At 38.9% G+C, this 25639-nt stretch overlaps 2 protein-coding genes across 7 annotated transcripts in view; one reads left to right on the top strand and one right to left on the bottom strand.

Moving 5' to 3' along the window:
- p130CAS (Serine_rich_CAS and FAT-like_CAS_C domain-containing protein p130CAS) overlaps positions 1–8880 on the bottom strand; it is a 196578-nt gene extending 187698 nt beyond the window's left edge. Inside the window, exon 1 of one of the 2 annotated variants that reach the window (XM_067126771.1) lies at positions 8533–8880. In XM_067126771.1, the coding sequence (XP_066982872.1) occupies positions 8533–8571 (39 nt within the window). In that variant the 5' untranslated portion in view covers positions 8572–8880. Of the gene's footprint in view, positions 1–5891; positions 6194–8532 lie in introns of those variants that run through there. The other variant, XM_067126769.1, reaches the window with a different exon arrangement.
- A 7374-nt stretch (positions 8881–16254) lies between these two features.
- Positions 16255–25639, top strand: part of LOC136852277 (ankyrin repeat domain-containing protein 50-like) — a 99425-nt gene continuing 90040 nt past the window's right edge. For 2 of the 5 annotated variants that reach the window (XM_067126763.1, XM_067126760.1), the window contains exon 1: positions 21150–21241. The gene's annotated coding sequence lies outside the window, so the exon portion shown is untranslated. Of the gene's footprint in view, positions 16492–21149; positions 21242–25639 lie in introns of those variants that run through there. The other 3 variants (XM_067126765.1, XM_067126764.1, XM_067126761.1) reach the window with 2 other exon arrangements.

Genomic DNA, 25639 nt, shown 5'->3' with positions numbered 1-25639 from the left:
ACACACACATATATATATATATATATAGCCTATATATATATATATATATATATATATATATATATTACTAAAAGGACCTCATTCAAACTGGATGGTATCTAATGGAGCATTTATTCAGAAAAAGTTTTTTTTTTTTTTTGAATAAATGCTCCATTAGATACCATCCAGTTTGAATGAGGTCCTTTTAGTACTTCTACTGGGCTAATGCACAGTACAATTGTGTGCGTGATAAAGTTGATATATAGGCCTATATATATTACTCATCGAACTTTCGATGAGGTTCTCAAAGGCTAAGAGACATTAAAAGTAGATCAAGATACGACCCTTCCTTTATAATACACCAGAAATACTCAGTGAAAGAGCTAACAGCGGCCAACCCTCCGCAGCCTTCTCCCAAACTCCTCCCACCTGTTACTGTTATCACACACACACACTCGGCCAGGCTGACATCACTGAATACTGAACGGGCCTCCTATTCGCCGCATACAAAAGAACAGAGCTCTCGAGATTAAGAAAGTAAGGATTCGGGCGAAATTGAATTGAACTGGATACAGAATTTGGGCCAAAGTCAAGCACTGAGGCCTATGAGGTCATTCAGCGCCGAAACGGAAATTGACCGTAAAAGGTTTGAAAGGTGTAACAGGAGGAAAACCTCGCAGTTACGCTATGAATCAATTGTCAGGAAAGGATGAAGAGTAAGACGGAAGAAAGAGAATATGAAAGGAGGCATAGTAAAAGGAACGAAAGGGGTTGCAGCTAGGGGCCGAAGGCACACCGGAAAGAACCATAAGTGATGCCTACAGTGCACCGCATAAGGTGCATTGACGGCACTACCCCCCTACGGGAGGACTTGGGTGGAAGCCTGGCCACTTTTACCTTACAAGCATTTACACTGTGCGAGTAGCCTGCAGTATACTGGCATTTTGTTTTTCAGTAAAAGTACATTTTTAAAGGGGTCATGGGAAAGCTAGTACTAAGAAAGATCGTATTGCTTCAACCACCTCCACTTACTGCTGGCATGAAATCGAGCAGGGTGTGGGTGGGTTTAGATAGCGCCATTCGCTCTCTACCAAATTCTTCGTATCTAATCATATTCATCATAAAGATCTGAAACTGTTTCTCATATTTATAAGAATAACACAAGCCTCATAAAACGATTTTTCAATATTATTTGTACAAGGCATGAAAGACGCTTTAAACTTGAGTATTCAAGGTCAGATCAGGTATTCCACACAGTAATAATGAAAGCGTACACACTGATATAAGATAGGTACCCGTCAGTACACATCCCATCATCCTTAAATTGACTGCCAGCTCTTAGGAAATAGAGAAATAACCGTCATTTTTAGTTTTCTATAAAAGAAAACTATTGTGCCGGCTTTGTCTGTCCGTCCGCCCTCAGATCTTAAAAATTACTGATGCTAGAGGGCTGTAAGTTGGTATGTTGATCATCCACCCTCCAATCACCATAAATGTCAAATTGCAACCCTCTAACCTCAGTAGTTTCATTTAATTTAAGGTTAAAGTTAGCCATAATCATGCATCTGGCAACGATATAGGTCAGGCCACCACCGGGCCGTGGTTAACGATTCATGGGTCGCGGCTCATACAGCATTATACCGAGACCACCGAAAGATAGATCTATTTTCGGTGGCCTTGATTACACGCTGTACAGAAAACTCGACTGCGGTGAAGAAGCCTCGGCGCATTTTTTACTCGCTTCATTTTATTCTGCTGTGAGCTACCGAGAACATATAACACTGAGGTATTAGGATGCTTGTTGCTATTCTCCTTGCAAAAATTTTAAAAGCCAGAAACACAAATTCCCTTCAGAAAAACACCTTCCGACATAAGACTTCACACGTCATGTAACCTATGTGTTATCGTATTACTTACTACTGTTATTCAGTCTCAAAAGTGTTTTCCTTTAGGGGAGGGTATCACTCCTTTCACTTTGCTTATCTTTTTTATATAAATGTAAGTGTGATTTATATACATATGTTTAGCTTGAACTGTACTTCAATGTTAAAACCCAGTACTGATGTCAGGGGTTGTTCCACTATGAGACTCAAACCTTTTGGGCGTAGTATATGTATCTTTTTTGGATGCTGCACCTCTCACAGGATGGGGGAAGGGGGGTTGTCCAATAAATTAGCCTCTCACGAAACCATATCAAATCAAATCATGCAGCCTGTTTATTTTAAACTAGAAGCGAGGGGTTGCAGACGGTAAGGAAAAGCACACTCACACACACACCCACACATACAAGACAAATTCGGGAATTTTATCTCCCAAGGTTATATCAAATGTGTTTAATCCATATACAGACTACGTATCCGTTCTACCAAGTGAAGTCATGTATCCAAAATGTCTGTTTCGTTTACATAAAACCCTAAAGGATTTCAAACACTCTGAGAGACATGTTTACAAACATCAACTGACATCCGGGAATGGGAAGGCTGAGCTACAAAAAAATAATAAGCCACCTTAGTCATATTTTCACCGGTGATATTCCCAAAGACGACAGAACGGGAGATACAAATGAGAAAAAAAAATTATAAAACTTAAAAAAAAAAGGAAAAACACGAAATTACATAATGACGGGAGGGGCGATAACATGCATCAGTATGAGCAGAATGGTGTAAGAGGCGGAGGAATAACTGATGTTCCGAAAGGAATAGTAAAAAAACAAAAAAGGAATAGACTGTCCCCGAAGATGAGGCAACAATGCCCTTCACAGATCCCACAGAACTAGGAATATTCAAACATTTGCTGGAATTGACAAAGGCGAGGTCCTCCTCATTCTTGGGCTCTCTATTTTTACCCCGATTTCAGTAAACTCCACGTGGGAGATTTTCATTTACTGTAGGTGGTATTCAGTAAAAGCGACAGTACCTTCCAGTATCACAGGGCCTTGAATGAATGAATGCACAAATTATGAAATATACACTATGAGTCCAAGCACAGGGATCCCTCAGCCAACGCTTGTTATCTAGGCGTCACCTAATCCGAGGTGCTAGTACTAAACATGGCGGAAGCTCCTTGGGATGCCGTGTTTAGTACTAGCCCCTCGGGGATCAAAGTATCATATACACCCATTTCTATGTTGTGTGGTCGATAAATTATATTAATAAACGATATCTTCGTGCGGCCGTCTACTTTACATTTACCATACGGTGTTTAGTACTAGCACCTCGGAGTAGGTAACCCTAGGTAACAAGCCAGAGTAGCCCCGATAAAAGAATCTACAAAATAAATGAGGCGAAGTACAAAGATCCAAAAGCTGCGCAAAGAAGTTTTGTTAGAGGGGTTGGGCAGCTTAAGTTAAGTATATCTTAGTTTAACCAGACCACTGAGCTGATTAACAGCTCTCCTAGAGAGGGCTGGCCCGAAGGATTAGATTTACGTGGCTAAGAACCAATTGGTTACCTAGGAACGGGACCTACAGCTTGTGGAATCCGAACCACATTATAGCGAGAAATTAATTTCTATCACCAGAAATAAATTCCTCTTATTCTTCATTGGCCGGTCGGAGATTCGAACTCGCGGCCAGCTGAGAACGGAACCCACCCTCCCAATGAGGAACTGGGGTTAGGCAGCAAGAAGAGAGTAAGCGGGAATGGAAGTAAAGCGAAAAGTTAGAAAAGTTGGTGCAGCTGGCGACCAAAGGGAGGTTTGCTGCCAGTACTACACATGTAAGGGATCACCGAGCCTTTAGCTCCCCAAAACTGACAAAACAATTATGTTACACTAACTAAGAGGTACCCGCCACAAAATGTCGTTTACTTTCATAAAATCAATAAAATTCAAACGAATCGCAGTTTTCCATGTAAGCGGACAAATCTGAAAACACGTAAAAAGTACGGAATCCAATGATCTTGTGAACCGAATTGAATCGAATCGAATTGAACCGATTGAAAAGATCGGCGCTATACAAGTAGGCTAATCCAACTAGGCAAAACGTTAAAAGTGTGGCTTAGCCGTAACGTTTTTCACTTAATGAACGGCAACAAAATACTCAATTAATACCCCCTATATTATATACCGCCAGGACTAAAAACCGTAATTACATCAGGTGTTGAATATGTCAAGTGGCTGCTTCTTTAAACGAGCGTCAAGTCAAGTGCGCCCTACGGAAGAAAGGTATACAATGTATGCCTCTAGATTTTGTGGATAACCACCAGCAGGCAACCTAACCTCGGCCTGTAACCCTGGAAAGCTATTGCTTTGGCTACCTACCTCGCGCCTAGTTAATGCCAAATGAGGAAACCTCGCCCGAAGAACCGCCAAAAAAGGGAAGCTGAATGGTGGCTTGTTCTGGTGCACTATAACCCTCCGAGCTAAACACGCGTCACGTTTTGTTCTGGTCCTCTTTTGATATCTAGACCCAAATAAAAGTCAAGTTGCAAAAGACTGTGAATGAAGCAACAGGCCACAGAATAGCCGAGCGAGTAATGAGATTTTACACGTGAACAAATTTGAATAAAATAACGACACATGATGCCTTTTCTCCCACCCCAACAATGGCGGTCAACGGGCTTCAATTCCTGATCCATATCGCTTCATCAGATCAAGTTTTACGTCATTATGCGAGCGCGTTATTGTCGTCATTATACCGACGTTCAATAATATAAACAGCGACGCTTATAAAAGAACATCACAATAACGTAGCCTATGCTCTACTTAGAAAAACTATGAGCTTCGACCGATGCCTGACGGCCTTCTTCATCAGGTGACTGCAGAGGGAGGACCTAGTTGCACACCTTAGAAGGATTTTTGCATTTTACTACTGACACATTGTTCCTGAATACACTACTTAATTGTACACGCAGCACCCTATGTTCTCCGATATTTAGCCTAATAATGGTCATAGTTGAATGATGAACTACTGAAAATTATGGCTTTCCAATTTATCCATAATAATCCAAGAAACCTCACGATCAAAAGGTTTTAAATTACTGCGCCTTCATGAAAACAAACTCTGTTGTTATCCGCAACCCTCCCCCTCTCTCTCTCTCTCTCTCTCTCTCTCTCTCTCTCAACTGAAAAAATTCTAATATATGTATACAAGTCCTTCATAAACAGGTGGCAACACAGAGTGTGTGTCCGTATCAGATAAAGTCCTCTAAAGATAATCTTGATAAAGCACACCTCCAAGTCATCGGGAGAAAAATGTCATATAGGCTAACAGACCACAAGAGACGAACAGCCTTCATTTGAGCATTCATTGATTAACTTTCGGCGGGAACCGATGGGTCCTTGATGACAGGGCTCACAAGAACAAGTCTCACCTAATGGCCAGATATGCTGCCAACTATTACAAGCAAACCGTCATTAAACCTTATCATATGGACTTTCTTCTACCTCCCTAACAATGCTTCACAAAAACTAAAATCCTAAAAGCATTTATCATGGCTGTTTCTAAACACTGCTTTTTCACCTTTCACTAACAGGCTGAAAATGCGCTTCCTTGAGATAAGATAAGAAGTTCTGTGAACAGAAACAATGACGATGGTCATGACACCAGCTAATAATATTAACATCTTGAAAAGATTGCGGTCCTGTGTATGTGGTCTACTCACCAAGAAAACACAAAAGTTCTTGGCGTAAAAAATATTGCATAATTTTTCACTTATTTAGTCTACATGTTCTTATTACAAATAGCCTAATTGAGAATAGCACACACACACACACACTATATATATATATATATATATATATATATATATATATATATATATATATATATATATATATATATATATATATATATGCCCTGCAACAAAGCAGCTTTGCCACTAGGGCTACCATCCACAGCTACACGATCGCGAAGTATTCAACTTTTAAGTTACAGCACGGCTTCAGAGCCTTGTTAGCACAAAAGAACGTACCTCCATTTTGATGGGTTTCACTAAGTCCAATTCCATTCCATCATTCAAGGTATTCAAGGAAGTCGGGGTCCGATTAAATCCAAGAGTTGCAGCACTCATCGCGTAGAACTGAGAGTGGATTGTGCTCAGAAAGAAAGAAGAGTCCCAAGAGCACAAAGTACCATAAACGTTATGAATGCTCAGATTTCCTACCCAAAACACTATGCAACTAAGTTGAGTACTTAGTAACTACAATGGAGAGCAATTTCAAGTAATATCGCGAATATAATTTAACACAAGGAAGACATCCTCGTTTAACAAGTCTTCGTTATCGACTGAGTCAACTTCTACACCGGTAATCAATGTATGTTCCTTGCTGATAATACTATGCCATATCACGCCGCGCTCTGATATGACTAATACCTCTTCAGTAACCTGAATTAAGAGGCATATGGCAGCTAACCTATACAGTTTAAGACAAGGGGGAAGTCAAGATTATTATAGAAGACAACACATCAAATAGCACCGTTTGAAAATAGACACCTTAGCGAGAGAGAGAGAGAGAGAGAGAGAGAGAGAGAGAGAGAGAGAGAGAGAGAGAGAGAGAGAGAGAGAGAGAGAGAGAGTCATGAAATCTGACTATAAAGCCAAGCACTGGAATATTTCCACCCATTAACCTCCTAGGTCAATGAAAAAGATGCAGCTGGAGAGGTTGGACGGCAAAATCTAGAAAATAAATGACATGAAAGTACAGGGATCTCCATTGTCTAAATCAATAAAAGACAACCAGGAAAGTGTAAAGTTGAACACATACATGCACGGACAAAATAAACATTAAAATTACACAAGTTCTGCGAATACCGGAAAAAACAGCAGCTTTAATACTGGATCCAGTTTTACCTAATAAGTCTGCTAATGAATGGACGAGGAGTGGCACCGAGTTGCTTGCTTGTCTAAAAAGGTCCAATGATCTGTCAGATGTTCAATGAAATTAACATTCCTAGTTGGTTCTTCTATACATCATCACCTGAGGCTTGTCAGACAACCCCCTCAGTTCACAAAATGGATGGAAAGCTTTCCCAGGGCAGCTCGCCAAGCACAGGACAAGAGGTTGGGTTTGCAATGCAGTGAGTGCATGAGGATACGCTAGGAAAAAAAAAAACTATATGGGTGCTTATTAAATAAAAGGAAGGTCCGAGCGTGAAAAGTCAGGTCATCTTTCCAAGAGCTGAAAATCGTACAATAAACTGGTCTCCAGAATTGCTCCCATCGACCTCTTAAACGATGAAGTGCCTTTCGCATGTACGAGAGCGAGAGAGAGAGACTGGCTCAGTAGCGAGATGAACTTCCAGTGCCATTTGATAATCATTCCATTTACACCTTAAGAATACGGTTTTAACGGTTTCAGTTTCACACCCACTACAGGTAACATATAAATGTAACCTTAGCTTTCGCCTCGTCAAGGCCGGTCATAAATTCTGAAAAGTGCGCTTTCTGGTCATCACTTGTTGCCAAATAGTAACCCTCGACGGGCTGGTTTATTGCTGGGGTAGGGGAGAGGCACGATTTACGTCGGATTAATCTAGTTTCACACACAAACAAGGAGGAGGTGGGGGGGGATTTTGAAAATCATCGTGGAAAGAAAAATAATCCTTGGTAGGCTCAGCTAGTTAATAAATACGGAAATGAGCATATCATGTGTTTCAATGCTTCGTCCAGCAGCGAAGGAAACGATGCGTAAAATTCAAGCAAACATTGTAATTCATTTTGTGTGTCAATTCTAAATTTATGTTGTTTAATTCTCTAGGATCATTTTGTCACTATATGTTTTTTTTTTAGGAGGGGGGAGGGGGGTAGGGACTTATCTCTCCGTTTCAAGGAACGGCTACTTACGGCCTTACCTTTTCTCTCATTTTCCGAGGTCATATTCTTAGGGATTTTCATAGCAGACCGAAACTCTAGCATCTCTCTACAAGAAAATGGAATTTTAACCTAAGTTATTGCAATTACAATCAGGGTTCTGGTTCAGAAATTCCGGTACAGCCAGGCAGTTCGGAGAGTGTTGCATAGGCTAACCCATCTAAATAATTAAGGACTGGACAGAAGTTTCCACTCACGATTACCGGGCCCAGGCTTGGCACAGCCTGTGAGCTACAATTCCAAATGCGAGTGACAACCTTTAACCAAAAAAAAAAAAAAAATGCAAGCACACCTTATATGGCAACGATTCAGTTCCATTCCAACAATGACCTGACCAATAAAAACAGGTTTCCTTATCGACTACTACTATCAATGAACGTTACCCTAGCTTCAAACCTGGTTGTCACAATGCCGATGACATTCACTGCACGTAAGCCCAGTTGGGCTTAAAATGATATCCCGTATAATGAAGCATAAAGTCCATAAGTGAATAATCAAATATTAGCTCTTGTTACGTATGCAATGGGCAGACACCAAGCCTGCATGAACAGTCTGGTAGCCGAAGCTTTTATCATCTATGAGAGAGAGAGAGAGAGAGAGAGAGAGAGAGAGAGAGAGAGAGAGAGAGAGAGAGAGAGAGAGCTATGCCAGTTCTCTTTTATGGGGAAATGGCTTTCAGTATACATTTCTTGTCATAAATTTCATAAGCAGTGACTGTTAACAATTACCGATTATTACTTACCCCTTTCATGTTTTTGTTGAAGCCTGTGTCTCCCACCATCACGAACTCTATTTATTCACTGCACAGCCCTTCGATAAACACGATATACCCATATTGCACTCCCTAATTCCAATTTCTTGCTTTACGTTTCTCCACTTAAAACGGGACAATTTAGCACTACTAACTGCTAGATGTTTAGTAATCTCGCCGGAACCACCCGTCACGCACACGACAACGACCTTTGCACAGTTGGTAAGTGAAATCAAACGCTAAATGAACAAAATCTACTATGCGTTTAACTTTAAAGGGTAGTCAATCCATGGCAGTAGGACCTGACTCTGACCGCATTTCTGACAAACTGGAGAGGAAAATCCAAGGTTCCTGGATTTCATCGCGTTCGAAACTGTCGTACTACCATATGCTTTAACTTTGCCTTATTATCTTGTTGCCCAGACTCTCTAAAATTCGTTGAATATGCTTCCAAAAATAAGCATGCCATAATTTTTTCAAACATGAAGCACCTTTCTTATTTGAGCCCAAACTTCTGAAAATGAATGGGAAATAAGGGTAGTCATACGTTTGGCAAACAGGCAAGCTGCTCAATAGCTGGGGCTCTCGTGGCCTTACGTCGAACGCTGCCGTTTTCACGATTTACCACAATGAACGTATTCGATGCCGCTTGCAAAATTAAGTGTTATATTTCAATAAAAAAAAAAAAAAATGTAAGCTAACATGGGGCTAATGAAACTTACCTATCAGGTATCGACCTTTGGTGCCAAACATCATATGCAGCTGTTGTATAGTAGTAAAATGGTATTTTGCTTGTTTAGAATATAGGACGCCGACGCCGAGTTGATCATTTGTGTACCATATTAATTCAGAATAAATGACTGCACTGCTGCTTAGTCCTGTCTTGAATTTTCAGGATCTTTTGACACTTGTCGTTCTTGGCTCACTGCATTTGAAACCCAACAACGCTATGCTTTGTCATTCTCTATCACTGCTCTTGGTGTTCTATGCATACTTTAATCTTTCTTGCAATGACTTCTCCACATATGTATTTTTTCCTCCTTTATCCATGATTATTTTACAGAGAGTCATTTGCAACAACATATTGCTTCCCTCAAATTTTAATATTTCGGTAAACACCTCACAAGTACGCAACCATTCACATTAAAAACCAGATGGCACTTACAGTTACCACGGTAACTTATCTGCGATGTTTCCTACCGCCTTTCTTGAATATTCCGCTCTCAAGATAGCTCTCGAGAATGCTGTCTGGAGCAACAAATTTTAAACTAGAGATATTCTTATGTAGCACCCTGCAGCATTAGTTTGTTATACATAAGAGTAAATAGAGGGGGCTACTTTTTCTGACAAAAAGCTAGGCAGAGCATTTTATTATTGTTTTAGTGCATGCTTTTTGTTTGATAATGCGTACAACTTATCCCATAAATTCCCAGTCAAGCAAGGTGGGTGGGGAGAGAGAGATGAAAGGTACACAAAGAGTGTTAACATCACACTCTTTCTGATGCTGGCACACGCTAGATGACATCAATATGTCCTCACAGATTCTTTCAAGAGTACTCACAATACACAGGCTGTACCACTTCACTCGGATGTACTCCCAGGCATATATATATATATATATATATATATATATATATATATATATATATATATATATATATATGTGTGTGTGTGTGTGTGTGTGTGTATATATTGCTCAATTTAAGTCCTTATTACTTGAGTGATTCTTTCTTATTGATTTTAATTTTTCGTATTTTCATTTTTTGCCCTGTGGGTGAAACTATGCTTGGAAAGCCCAACCCTGGGGATACTTTCACAGAGGGAAGCAGGGCATCCTCAAAAGGGAGGTCCTCCTCTTGGTCTGCTCTTCCGGGAGGGTGGTAGGGCTCCTGCCAAACTAAATATGTCCCCATAGGAGGATTTCACCAAAGGCTTCTTTGGCTTCCTCTTGACCCTTTCCCAGAGATACATGCCCAGAGGGAGCCAGGGCATTCCTGGAAGAGAGGTCCTCTTCTGGTGCTGCCCTCCAAAGCTGGCCAGGAAGCTTCACAAGAAGTTGGCTTCATCTTAGTGGTGGGCCCGAGGTTCCCTAGGGAAGGCATCCCCTAAATAGGGTCTCCAGCCTCTCCCCCAGGATACCCTCCCAGAAGGAATTGGGGCACCCTGCCGAGGCCCTCTTCTATGGCTGACATTTCAGGATGGAGACAGGGGCCCTGCCAAGCAGAAAAGCATGCTCATAAAGGCGCCCCTTTAGGTAGGTTTCCAGCCCCTATAGGTGCCTCAGGGGTCACCTGCAAAAAGGCACTCAAAGAGATCATCCACTTGGATGGTGGGTATCCTTGGGCTTCCCATGGAACACAGCCATGGAGGAGAGATTTCCAGCTGGATGGGGTGCCCAGGCTCTCTTGAGGAAGGTAGACCCAAAAGCAGGGCCATTGAGCCAGGCAAGGACATTACAATTAAGGGGAAGGCACCCCAGGACTCCCTTGGGGAAGGTCGACCTGAAAGAAGGCCTCTAGCTTGGCAGGAGCTGGGTAGGCTCACAAGTGAAAGGCTGACTTTTAAGAGGTTAACTAATGTTCTGTCTGGGTAGGCCATTCTGCTTATTACAAGCAGAATGGCCTGCACAGACAGAACATTCTAATAATAATAATAATAATAATAATAATAATAATAATAATAATAATAATAATAATAATAATAATAATAATATTATTATTATTATTATTATTATTATTATTATTATTATTATTACTTGCAGGTTTGAGTAATATATTTTCAACGAAGAAATTACAGAATGCTCACTGATTTTTCTTTACTTTCGAGTGTATCCCAGAGAGCAATTACATAACCGACAACAAATATAATATGCACTAGATGCAGCGTAGTCGCATTTAATGAAAAAACATTTTTTTTGTGAGCTGCAGTTTTTTGTATGCCTGCAAATCAGCCTAAACCGAATGCCTGTAAATCACACAGGTTTTCTCTTATTTAAATTGCTTACTGACATATACATTGAACCACTAGGTTTAGAATTTATTACTTATTATTTGTTTCGAGAATGATGAATTTATGCATGACCATTTGAACATGAATACCCCCGTAGGATGGGTAGTGCCGTCAGTGCACCTCATGCGGTGCACTGTAGGCATTACTTAAGGTTCTTTGCAGCTTTCCTTCGGCCCCTAGCTACAACCCCTTTCGCTCCTTTTACTGTACCTCCTTTCATATTCTCTTTCTTCCATCTCTCCACCTTCTCCCAACAATTGTTTGACAGTGCAACTGCGAGGTTTTCCTCCTGTTACACCTTTCAAACCATTTACTGTCAATTTCCGTTCCAGCACTGAATGGCCTCATAGGTCCCAGAGCTTGGCCTTTGGCCTAAATTCTATAATGAACTCAATTCAACTTGAACACGTGAGTAAACAATACTATATAGTAAATAAAGAACTAATTCACTGTATATATGCCATTTTTGAAATCACATGCCTATTGGTGGATGAGGGATGTGTACATAATATTTTGAACACTGTTAATGAAGTGTCAACACAGTTCAGTTTGCGAAGCCCCTCGGCCAGGTCAGGACACTTCGCCCTAAGTTTGGTTAGGTAGGTAGGATCTGGTCAGGTCAGGACCTGGCATTATAGGAAAGGTTATGTCTACTTATGTATGAGGAACCTGTCCCGGTCGACGACTGGCTGAAATCAGGCCGCGCCACTAAAGTAAAGCCTTACCGCATAGACTTATGAAGAAAAATTTGATGTAGCATTATCGTCACATGAACAATTTTGACCTCCTGATATATTAATAATACACATGCATGCACTACATTAGTAATAAACTTTCAGAATCTATTGGGCCAAAAAAGGATTCAGATTGTAAAGACATGGACAAAATTGACCTGTTTTGTCTCGGCTTGTGGATGGAAAATTAGTGACAGGCAGTTGACGGGTGCATGATGTACAGATACTTTGACTGCGGGGTTGCTTTGTGATTGGTTGATGAATCTGACAGCTAAGCCCGACTTCAGCAGCGAAGCTTCTATTCTTTACATCCCCCCACCACTTGCAAAGAAGCAAAGAAAAGACTAACAATATTCAAATTAGAAAATATATACAGTTTAGATATCACATGAATTATGATAAAATATACAATCATTCCACATTACATTTTAGAGATATGAGATAATAATATACAACCGTTTCACATTCCTACTAAGTACCAACTGTAGTGCAAACTCACTGCAAACTGATATAAACCAGTCACACCAGCAAACGTTGCTATGAAGGCATTTACTGACAAAGCAGTTTCATGTATATATAAAAACATAGGATGCGTACAATGAATTACTAAAACTCTGATTCTTCTGGCACGAAGGTTCAGTTAAGGTTTATACTTTGGTATGCATGGAATTTGAAATTTGCACACGTTGCCGGGAACAAGTTTCTGTTAATATAGTTGACAACAAATGTGACAAAGAAAACGGTATCACTTTATGACCATTACAGAAAATAAGACCATGAAGAGCGCAAGTTTTATGGTATACTATAGCAATTTATCACACGTTTCGGTCACGATACATGAAAACTAATTTTCATTGTATTGAAAGAAATACAATCCTCAAAAACTTCTGATATGTACATATATATATATATATATATATATATATATATATATATATATATTTATATATATATATATATATATATATATATATATATATATATATATATATATATATATATATATATATATATATATATACATCTCGTTAGATATATAATTATAAACACATTTTAATTTTTTCCAGAGTAAAATACCAGAAAACTCTAATACAATATATATATATATATATATATATATATATATATATGTGTGTGTGTGTGTGTGTGTGTGTGTGTGTGTGTGTGTGTGTGTGTGTGTGTGTGTGTGTAACATGACAAGAAAATGGTCACTGCATTCCTACTTTTGGTGTTGAAACGTGGATGAATCCACTTTGTGGTAAGCTTCCGTGATAGTAACTACTTCGTGCGCCTGAACTGAAGGCACATGGTCTTCTTGTCGAATTCCTCCTACATATGTTACGCCATTTACTGCTACCTACCATTCATTCTTATCCTGCTTGGAAACTAAGAGCCTTAGTTTTCGATCACTCTTCTTTATCCACTCAATAGTCAAATCACAAGGACGTCAAAAAATGTACAAGCCAGCCTATCAGGTTCTTTCTAGAAGAAAACATCAAGGAACCTTCGCAAGTCCAGAAATTTTAATGTGGAAACTTCGTGCAAAGAGTGCTCAAGCCTATCTTACACCATCTCAGTGAAAGACTCCCAAGCTGAAGGTATTTAACTTAACTGTAGAATATTCTGTGTTGATGCCATGAGCTGGGCGAAAGAGCTCGCAAGTCTGGAAAATTTGAATATCTCTCTGTCCTCTTCCTGTTTTTAATCATTGCTTCAACTTCTTTCTGTTCTTATTGGATTTCTTCCTTCTAGCTGTCCAGCCTCTATGACTACTGCTTCCATTTGCATTCGTAACTGTGTGCGATGTGGGTGACGATGGTTATCCTGAGAATGGTTTGGACATCTTTGGTGGAGCTACCCTTACGGCTCATCGAAATCCAAGGGGAACCGACCCCCATATGAATAGAGATCCCAAAATCCCTTTCTCATCTGCTTAATCCCAGAGATTTTCTTCACTCAACTAAATTTGTTATCCCCTACCATATTTCCTCTGATGTCAGGCAACAAATTCAAATGTGTTACATTCAAACCAGACTTTTTATAATGATGGGCCAGTGTAGAGACTTAGTGCAATGATGGGCAAGCGTAGAGACTTAGTGTAATGATGGGCCAGTGTAGAGACTTAGTGTAATGGTGGGCAAGTGTAGAGACTTAGTGCAATGATGGGACAGTGTAGAGACTTAGTGAAATGATGGGCAAGCGTAGAGACTTAGTGTAATGATGGGCCAGTGTAGAGACTTAGTGTAATGGTGGGCAAGTGTAGAGACTTAGTGTAATGATGGGTCAGTGTAGAGATTTAGTGAAATGATGGGCAAGCATAGAGACTTAGTGTAATGATGGGCCAGTGTAGAGACTTAGTGTAATGGTGGACAAGTGTAGAGACTTAGTGTAATGATGGGCCAGTGTAGAGACTTAGTGAAATGATGGGCAAGCGTATAGACTTAGTGTAATGATGGGCCAGTGTAGAGATTTAGTGTAATGGTGGGCAAGTGTAGAGACTTAGTGTAATGATGGGTCAGTGTAGAGACTTAGTGAAATGATGGGCCAGTGAAGAGACTTAGTGAAATGATGGGCAAGCGTAGAGACTTAGTGTAATGATGGGCCAGTGTAGACTTAGTGTAATGGTGGGCAAGTATAGAGACTTAGTGAAATGATGGGCCAGTGTAGAGACTTAGTGAAATGATGGGTTAGTGTAGAGACTTAGCGAAATAATAGTCAGTGTAGAGACTTAGTGTAATGATGGGTCAGTGTAGAGACTTAGTGTAATGACGGGTCAGTGTAGAGACTTAGTGTAATGATTGGTCAGTGCAGCCAACACTTCCAGCGGTCATTCCCAAAGCTACCCAGCAATCACGGTTTATATTGTCAATTACGTTACCTGTTACTAATTTTCCATATTTCCTTTCTTATGCAATTTCTATTGAAGTCAATGACATTGTTCTCAGATACTGTCTTCTTATCAAGACTGAATCAGTCGATACTTTTTCTTTTTCTCTTCTGGCAGGCTTCTTAGGAATCAGAAAGAATCATTCGGGATTCTTTCCACACACGCACACACACACACACACACACATATATATATATATATATATATATATATATATATATATATATATATATATGTATGTATATATATATATATATATATATATATATATATATATATATATATATATATATATATATATATATATATATATATATATATATATATATATAATCTAAGAAACAACCAAAATTGTACAGGTATTAGGCATAAGAGAAATTGCTACTGCGATTTCTAAATAATGGCTATCAATGCATTCTTAGTCAAGTAGAAGAGCAGTTCAGGTATCCAGTGATTTAAAGGTAATGGAAGCCTTTCAAGATCAGGAAAAGCTTTAAACTGCAATAAAAAAAAAAATTCGTTTATGCCTTCACTTTCTGATCTGCTTGAAGAGGTTTACCAACAGCTTCAGAAAGTGTGTCTACTCGGAGCTCGATGAAGGAGACTAACTGCGTCAATAGAAAGCGAAAATCAAGAACCAGACAAATTCCCCAAAATGTCGGGAAAATCGAGTCAGGGACAGGGCAGTATTAGGGTAAACGCGATGGTAATCTAATTACGAAAACAAAGATACACCATTAATTTCGGTGCCACTCTGGCTTGTTATCTACGCGTCACCTACTCCGACGTGCTCGTGCTAAACATGGCGGAACTCCTTGGGACGCCGTGTTTAGTACCAGCCCCTCGGGGATCAAAGTATCATATACACCCATTTCTATATTGTGTTGTCGACAAATTATATTAATAAACGATATATTCGTGCGGCCGTCTACTTTACATTTACCATACGGTGTTTAGTACTAGCACCTCGGAGTAGGTGGAGCGTGGATAACAGGCCAAAGTAGCACCTTATTTTCTTTGAGGTCCCTGAAAACGCGACGTTCGGGAAGTCCCTCACCTGGTTACCGTGACAGATCGGCAGCTGCCATTTGTGTACAAAAGTGTAAAGGTTATTACTCTGACATTTTCGTCTCGTAGAAAATTCGGACGTTGTATGTGTTATATAGAATAGAGCGTTTCCTAGCACACAAGTGTTCCGAACTTCCGATAGAGGCCAGTTCTCAGCCATCTACAATACCTGAATATTCAGCACAGATGTGTGAAAGGTCAGCCAGTTAACCCGTGAATACCCCAACAAATCAGCAAATGTAGTAGTCTCAGGTAAATGAGAATACGGAAGATGTGTTTTATAACTGAATAAATTTCTTGGATCTTTCCTAGATAGTGACCCCCAAGGGTTTTAACCCGGTGTGTATCCACCTTTGCGGCGTGTTTAGTACAAGCCCGTTGGGGATGACCGTAAAAACATAAACAAAAGACTGTAGATATCATAAAGATAATGACCCCCAAGGAATAATCCTAGATAACGACCCCCGAACTTTGCTGGGGTCACTATCTAGGAAAGGTACGATTTCATTAATCATGGATTTTGTAAATTGTTGAAATTATTAAGGCAATTTTCATTTCGACTTCAGAATGATTGATGGATGGGTACTGAATGAATTGATAGGCATCTTTAGGTGTCTGATGTCCAATTCCCGTATCTGTCCGTTAAGCCACCCATCTGGATAAGGAGATAAAGAAAATTTAGGATATAATAAAAGGTAGCTTCGGAAACAGGTTGTCAGGTATGAAAAGGAACTGTGAAATGGAATGGAGGTCGACAATTGTCATCATTTTGCTCCACTTGTACTGCGGGCTGCGGCCATTTGCGCTTCTCTACCTATTTGCCGTCGAACAACTTCCTTCCATTGTAGTCTTAGTTTTTCGTTGTTTTTCTTCGCAGTACAGATCGCTGCAGCACAGAGCACTTTCTAATGAGAGAAGACGAGAACACTGCCAAGAGAAGACAGGCAGAGTAAGGTAGCGTAAGAAGCGAAAGTGACTGAATAGCGATAAGCAGAATAAAAAAGAAAAAGAAGAAAAACACATTGCCTAACGATACCGCAGCCGAAAAATGATTCAGGGAACTGGGGGGCAAAACCAAAAATAACTAAAATCAACATTTTGCTCTTAAATGTTCATTTAAAAAAAGGAAATCGAATCTTCTCAAATTTTTGTTCCTGATAATGCAAGGGGCTTAGGGACGGCTCGGCTAATAATAATTATAACACCAGTTACAGCCCAAGTAATGGTTGACTGGCTTGCTTATTAAGACGGCGGGGAGTTAGGCGGTTTGTGGGTGACAGTGACAATGTTTTCATCATTCTCAGCAGTCATCACACGATGCAGAGCTTTCCGTGTGATATTCTCACCAGTGAGCCAATGTATTCAGATCAGTTTCTAAGGCTGTTATAGCTAGATTTTTTGCTGAAAATTAAGAATAGAATGAAAGATGCTTGATCGTTTTCAAGCTCATTTTTTTGGGGGGGGGATGTTGTTTCATAGAACAGGATGAAGACAATTAACTACTTGCATTGAGAAAAGGAGAGAATTGCCGAATCACCATGTTTATTGCACGCTTCATTATATTGTTGATATTGTTGTACAGTAATTTGTACGGTAATGAGTGCAGTATGTATATATATATATATATATATATATATATATATATATATATATATATATATATATATATATATATATATATATATATATAAATGTATGTGTATATATATATATATATATATATATATATATATATATATATATATATATATATATATATATATATATATATAGCTGAGAGGTGGGCGGCTGCTATCAACCGAGGAAAACAGGACAATGGGCAAAGGAAGACGCCCACAGTAACGGCATTTCTTTATTGCTTCTTGCTGACGTTTCAAGACCTCTGCCTCGTTATCAACGCTAGAATGGTACATTAAAATACAGTTATAGAAACAGACTCATACTTGAAATTACAACCAAAATACAAAACGAAGTTATATGAGAGAAAAAAAAAGAAAGTAGAAAAACGTTACCAGATGGACAAAGCACAAAAGCATTGTGGCATAAACAAAGAATTCCAGGCCGGGTAAACTCACGTCAGGTAAAGAGTTGTTGAGGTAGTTTTTTGCCAGCCTCCCTACGATTCATGATAAGTCTTTTTGCGGTACTTTGAACAACCTTATTCAACAGTATGCACTTGCCATTAACTGTAAAATGATTCCAGTTAATCCTCTTACTATTAAATCGGTATTCCAGTACAAAGACAAAACTAGCCATGACTTCAAGCATCGTTTATTTATGTTCGTTCGTGCCCCCAATGTATTCAGGGGAGAAACGTGGATGCCTCACGCTGTCTGCTGAAAGTTCGAATTGATTGTCGTGAGGTGACCAGTTACAGTGCTGGAGTCAGGGCGTGGCCAGAAATTTAGTAAAGGGGGCGCACTTGTGGAAGATGAACCAAGAGAGCGCAGCTGGGGTCGGGAAAATTTTTGTTTTTTACTCATCTTAAGAGGCATTTTGATGCATATGAAATGTATATTACTGACATATCCAAGAACCAGTATTAAGTGCTTCATCTGGTGGAATAATAATAATAATAATAATAATAATAATAATAATAATAATAATAATAATAATAATAATAATAATAATAATAATAATATATTTTGCTATTTTTCCTTAAGATCAAAAATAATATCCATTACACATCACTTTCATATCTTAATATACAGGCACTGGATACCCACACATTTTTTGAGCAGAACAAGGAATAAAATACAAATTTTACTGTATTTTTTTTCTGTACTGTGCCTTCTTACTCATCATGCAAATAATGCTGTATCTGATCACAACAGACCAGAGAAATATAAACAGTAGTTGAACAATGGCAAATCTAGAATTTCAGTATGCAAAATACTGAAAATAAAGCAATGAAGACACACACCACTTCAATCAGAAGACGACGACGATTCTTATGCCTGGCAAAATCATCTATCACTTTGTCCACATCCATCGTAACATCAGTATGAATCCCCATGAGTGCCAATCGCGCCTCACTCATTGTAGGTCTTACGTCCGTTTTTATTCTCCTTAGTGCTAAAAATGAGCTCTCCACACACAGGTTTAGTTGCTTAATTTTGCACAGTTGTGAACATGCCTTAAAAGCAGCAATGGCAGTGGATGGCCTTTAATGGGCCAAGTTGCTTTTCCACCTCGTTTCCCACACTATTAATTCACTGCATAGAGTTATAAATTCCTATTATATATACTGTTAGTCTTGGTTGACTGAAGGTTCTGATGTGACTAACATGATACAGAAAATTAGAATTAGACTGACCTTTTGGCTGCTGGAAGAAAAAAAAAAAAGCTCTTAATTTTCCGTTGCTTTGCAGTCCTCTTCATCGTTTCGTTGTTCCTTTGCTGTTCACCAAATGAAGACGATTTTGTCTTTTATGATCCGAGGACAACAGCAAAGTAACAGCAAACACTCGGTATTTATATAGATGCCGGGAAAGAAAATCAGTAGCCTGTATGTATTGACTACTGACTGACACGATCGTTCGGTAACTCGAAACTTCCAAAAGCCTCTGTGATGACTTAACCTCGAGCTCTCGAGTCACGTTTCACAAACGAACTGACTGTTGAATTATAAATTTACCATAACATACATAGAGAGAGAGAGAGAGAGAGAGAGAGAGAGAGAGAGAGAGAGAGAGGTATTGGTTAATGGATTACTGATATTAGGTCAAATGTCTCTCCACTTTTTCATGTAATTAATAAGCCCAATCTATATTAGGTGCCTATTTTCCCCTAAGTGGGTTTGCCATTTCTCTCTCTCTCTCTCTCTCTCTCTCTCTCTCTCTCTCTCTCTCTCTCTCTCTCTCTCACTGCTATTAATCTTTTGTGACTTGGATGGATTATCTGTTTGGTTTATCCGGTTAATCTTTTGCCCTTTTTCTTATGATCTTACTCTCTATTTTTTTAGCTTTTTCCCCCTTAGAGATATCACTTAGTATCTCAGACCGTAAGGGGTGGGGAGTTACGTGGCCCCTGTGCCCCACCCCCCACGATCCCCACCTCCCGGCTACGCTACTGACTGGAGTCAAATGATCTAATCCAGAGTTCTCAGATATTCGAGAACACGCTAAATGGTGTTAGACTAAAATTGTTTATAAAGATTTTAAAATACTTTCCAAAGTTCCCAATTCTTCTCTTCCTATCCTTGAATCACTTTATATTAAATTACTAATACCAAGATTGAATAACCAAACTACCTCAACAACTCTTTACCTGACGTGAGTTTCCCCCGGCCTGGAATTCTTTGTTTATGTCACTCTGCTTTTGTACTTGGTCCAACTGGCAACGTTTTTCTACGTTTTTTTTTTTCTCATTTCACTGTTTTATATTTTGGTTGTAATTTTAAGTATGAGTGTTTTTATAACGACATTTTAATGTATTATTCCAGCTTTGATAATGAGACAGATGTCTTCAAACGTCAGCAATAAGCAATAAAGAAATGCCGTTACTGCGGGCGTCTTCCTCTGCCCGTTGTCATATATATATATATATATATATATATATATATATATATATATATATATATATATATATATATATATATATATATATATATATATATATATATATATATATATATATATATATATATATATATATATATATATATATATATATATATATATATATATATATATGTGTGTGTGTGTGTGTGTGTGTGTGTGTGTGTGTGTGTGTGTGTGTGTGTATGATTGCTATAGGACACTGAATAATTGTAAGCCAGATGATTCCACATTGCTTAACGCCCTCGACCACATTGGGACTATGACATTTAAAACCCATCTTGCCTCTATACACAGATGCGAAAACATCTGTGTGCGAACGTCATCTATGACTATCTAGGGATATTTGCTAGCATTGTAGGTGGTGGTTCCATTGTGAACAGACCACTGGTCCAACCTCGCGAGGGCAGTACTCAGTAGCTGACATCTCTTGTCTCGCTCGGGTAAGTTTTCCTTGAGATTTCTTGTTGAGGGAAGACTTGGGTTAGGCCGTGGATAAAGGATTTGAGATCAGTCTGTTCACCACGCTGTCATGCTTTAAGCAAAAGACGAGCAGTGTGTAAACTGCAGTGGTTCTCGGTCTTTTTTTAGCGAGTAGACACACTGATAATAATCATATGAAACTTCTGCAATTTTTTTTTACAAATGTTCATTGAGATGATCTAGCCATGACAAAATTCATGGCAATCTTGCGGCACCTCTATAGGCGCACGGCACCCAGTTTGAGAATCACAGGTTAAAGATCAGAGAACAGAAGAATCAGCGAAAATGGAACTCAAAATAGATGAACAGTGTATTTATGTAGGTATGATCTAACTAGCAGAGCAAAGAGGAGACGGAAAAAAAAATTAATTGGGCAGTCATTAATAGGCGACATTGATTTTACAGAAACTGTTGAACGAGATGCTCACGATCTGATGGTTACTTTTACTCTATGATTCAATTCCAACAGTACTTGATATCGGGCCTCTGTTCGGGAAATGCCCTTGCCACTGAATGGATAAACGTAAGCTACGGAAGTCCACACAAAAACTCTCTCACACACACACACACAATATACATAATATAAATTTGTGACTAACGTCAGGATCGAACCCAGGTCTTTCAATTGAAAGACGAGACCGCTGCCAACCATGCCACTACTCACATCAGGATTTAACCCAGGTCTTTCAGTTGAAAGACGAGACCTCTGCCACCCAAGCCACACAACAGGTCTTTCAATTGAAAGACTTGGGTTCGACCCTGATGTGATTCAGAAATTTATTTCTGTTCCACACGTGATTGTGTGTTGATTAATTCTATGTATATATATATATATATATATATATATATATATATATAATATATATATATATATATATATATATATATATATATATATATATATATATATATATATATATATATATATATTATATATATATATACACATATATATGTATATATTATACTGTATATATGTACATGTATATATATTATGTATCTACCTATGTATACATATCTATATATATATACCTATATATATATATATCGTGTGTTTGCATCTGTATATATATGTGTACTTGAGTATCACAGTTTCCCCTAACCAAAAGCGATTTCAGAGAAAAAATCAAGGTTTAAGTCACTGCCACATCCATGCTCAAGTTTAAAATTGTACATGAACATTCTGTGCAGAAGACATCCACAAATGCTACACAGATGGCTTATATATATATATATATATGAAAAGCATTAAAAATAATGATATATAGATTTTTTTTTTTGTTAGTTAAGCATTTCTGGTTTACCCGAGATATTTTGGGCGAGTGAAAACACGAATCAGTGCCTACGTGTTTGCGCGTCAGTGCTGAGGCAGCCTGTGGTCGGCTTCACTTCCCATAGAGACAAAGTGCAGGCCCCTTGAAAGATGCCCTAGCTTCATCAGAATGTTCCGGCGACGGGAGTTGTTGGGTTCCGGTGGAGAGTTCGCTCTGATGGGTGGTTCGTAGGAAGTGTAGATTTCTCATTTTGAGTACAGGTTAGGCATTACGGTCCGGTGATTTTCTGGGGAAAGGTCCACTCCTCTGGAAGTGCTGACGAGAGTAAAGCATATGTGTTAAACAGTTTTTTTTTCTTTTAAACTTCATCTTCATTTATTCATCATCATGCGAATGACCTGTTTGGTCCCAGTTCTAGGCCTATGGCCTAGACCTGGCACTTCATCCTAATCCTTCGGGCCAGCCCTATAAGAGCTGATTAGTCAGCTCAGTGGTCTGGTTAAACTGTTTTAATAATAATAATAATAATAATAGTGCTGACGAACTGCTAGTGAGGTGAGCTGAGACTTTGATTTTCAAAGCCCATTCCTTTATCATTTTTTTTGTGTTGAATCTGTACTGTTCCTTCCATATGTAATCCTTGCTTTGGATATCTTTTGTTTTTTAATTCCCATTTTGATTTTTGTGCCATTTGGTTTTTATTGCATTTCTTGAATCTTTATTGCCGTGTATTTTTGTGTGTGGTTTTGGGTCAGTAACGTGGGTGAGATCCCACATCTGTTCATCTCTGTGCCTGTTTTAAAAAGTTCCTTTTTTCCCCTTTATTTCCTCAGAAGTTTTGATAGAGGTCAAATAAATGGAAGGGAACTTGACATGCCGTGATCTCGGTCAGGTTAGACATTTTTGACTTAATTAGTTGGTAGCACTATGTTGTGTATTAGTTGGACTTGTTTTCGGGTTGCCATGTCTGGGATATAGGCTTGTCCTTTCCCATTACAACTTTAATTCATTCCAAACCATTTACCAGGTTAGACTCTTGCATAAACTGTATTTTTACAGACATGATTTTTCTGTTAATCCTTGACTCAGTAACTTGGTTGGAGAGAGAGAGAGAGAGAGAGAGAGAGAGAGAGAGAGAGAGAGAGAGAGACTGTCTCACACTGACAAACGCTACCGTGATATCTCTCGAGGTAAGAGTTAACGACCTCATCCAGGTCGTAATGTATATATATATATATATATATATATATATATATATATATATATATATATATATATATATATATATATATATATATGTACCAGTACATATACCAGTATATATACTCTTACTTTCTTGAAATAGTCTTCCTCTGAATATCGATTTTCATTCTCGAAAAAAGCTGCGGAAAGTACAAATACTAGTTGCAACAAATAACTGAAGATATACTGCAGAGGCAATCAAAATCTTATGCCGTGCACGAAAATGCTAATGAATTGGTAGATCTCTTGGTTTCGTGGCAAACAATGCAACCGTATTAGCTCTATAGGCTAACTTCGAACTGCTTGTAAAGGGAGCTAAAGTCAGCTTAGCCTACATTAGTTGTCACAACACTGACTGCCACTGAGCTAACGTTCAACAATCTGAAATGTAAACATAAATTTTTAAAAACTACGTCAGTTACCATTACCACTTGTGATGATGCAATAATAATCCCTGTTCATGAAGGAAAACGGTTGATTGTTGTCATTATACTGGGTAGTACCACAACAACCAACAATCCCCACTCTATCTTCCAGATCTCTATGAACGAATACAAATGAGAATTTCCTATTACTTCGGACATAAACGGTGTTATTAAGTTCTGAACTTATTTGCTTTGCATATTTAACTTAAACGATATAACTTGCATTGTATAGTATTCTAGAGTAAACTTAGCTAGATTATGTATTTTCGGTAAAAATAAATGGGATTTTCGATGAACGGCAGCTAATGAAAACCGTTACATAACTTCAGTAGCCGAGTGTACTTCCTAGCGAAGGTTCCCGTGGGGAGGGGGGGGGGGTGTTAGCGCAGTCAGTGCACCTCATGCGGTGCACTGTAGGTATTACTTAAGGTTCTTTGCAGCGTGCCTTCGGCCCCTAGTTGCAACCCCTTTCGTTCCTTTTAATGTACCTCCGTTAATATTCTCTTTCATCTTAACTTTCCACCGTTTCCTAACAACTGACTCATAGTGCAACTGCGAGGTTTTCCTCCTGTTACACCTTTTAAACCTCTGACTGTCACTTGCCGTTTCAGCACTGAATGACCTCGTAGGTCCCAGTGCTTTGGCCTTTGGCCTAAATTCTATATTATAAATTATATATTCCCTTCGAAGGTTTTTAAGGTTGAAGGAGCTGGGCCTTCTGGCCTTGTGTGTGAAGTTTAAGTTCTGAAATGTTTTTCAACTGAATCTAATTTCAGCTTTAGAGGTTATCGTTTGTTGCAGAAACTGACAGTGAGAACATTTGGTTGTTTTTAACATGCCTCAAGACTGAATGTAATATCTTTTCTTTTGTTTTTTTCTGTTCTCTGTGTTTTAGTGCATACTAAGCATTACCACGTAGTAAATTATTTTTTCATCCTCCATTTGGTCTCACTGACCCAGGCAATCACGAAGCCAGACAACCTCCAAACGCTTACTTCCACTCAACCTTCTAATTCAAATTTTCATATCAAGTCCCCGTGGTGGCTAACGTCCTTTGCGTGAGCCTTCAATGACAGTGCCTCCCCGGACTACAAAACGCACGTCTGGGTTTGCAAAACGTCAGAGCTCTGTACTTGAAGTTTGTAATCCACAAGTATCTTTACGCTATTGACTTCACCTCCTTCATGTAGAAGAAAAACGTATTACTCGCCAAACAGAAAAATCAATGCAAAGTCAGTGATGTCAGTTATTTTTCATAAGAACAGTAAGGGGAGGGGGAGCCATCGAAAGGTTCGGCAATATTGGAAAACGTGTTGATTGCTATTACCCTGAGGAAACTGATGAAATGTGATGGAATTCACTAAGCCGTTTGCGTGGTTTTATTGAGGATTGGCTAGAAGTTCATACTGATTGCAGA

Source organism: Macrobrachium rosenbergii, chromosome 25 (assembly GCF_040412425.1).
Source record: "Macrobrachium rosenbergii isolate ZJJX-2024 chromosome 25, ASM4041242v1, whole genome shotgun sequence".
Classification (NCBI taxonomy): Eukaryota; Metazoa; Arthropoda; class Malacostraca; order Decapoda; family Palaemonidae; genus Macrobrachium; species Macrobrachium rosenbergii.
This window is presented reverse-complemented; position numbering and strand designations above follow the sequence as displayed.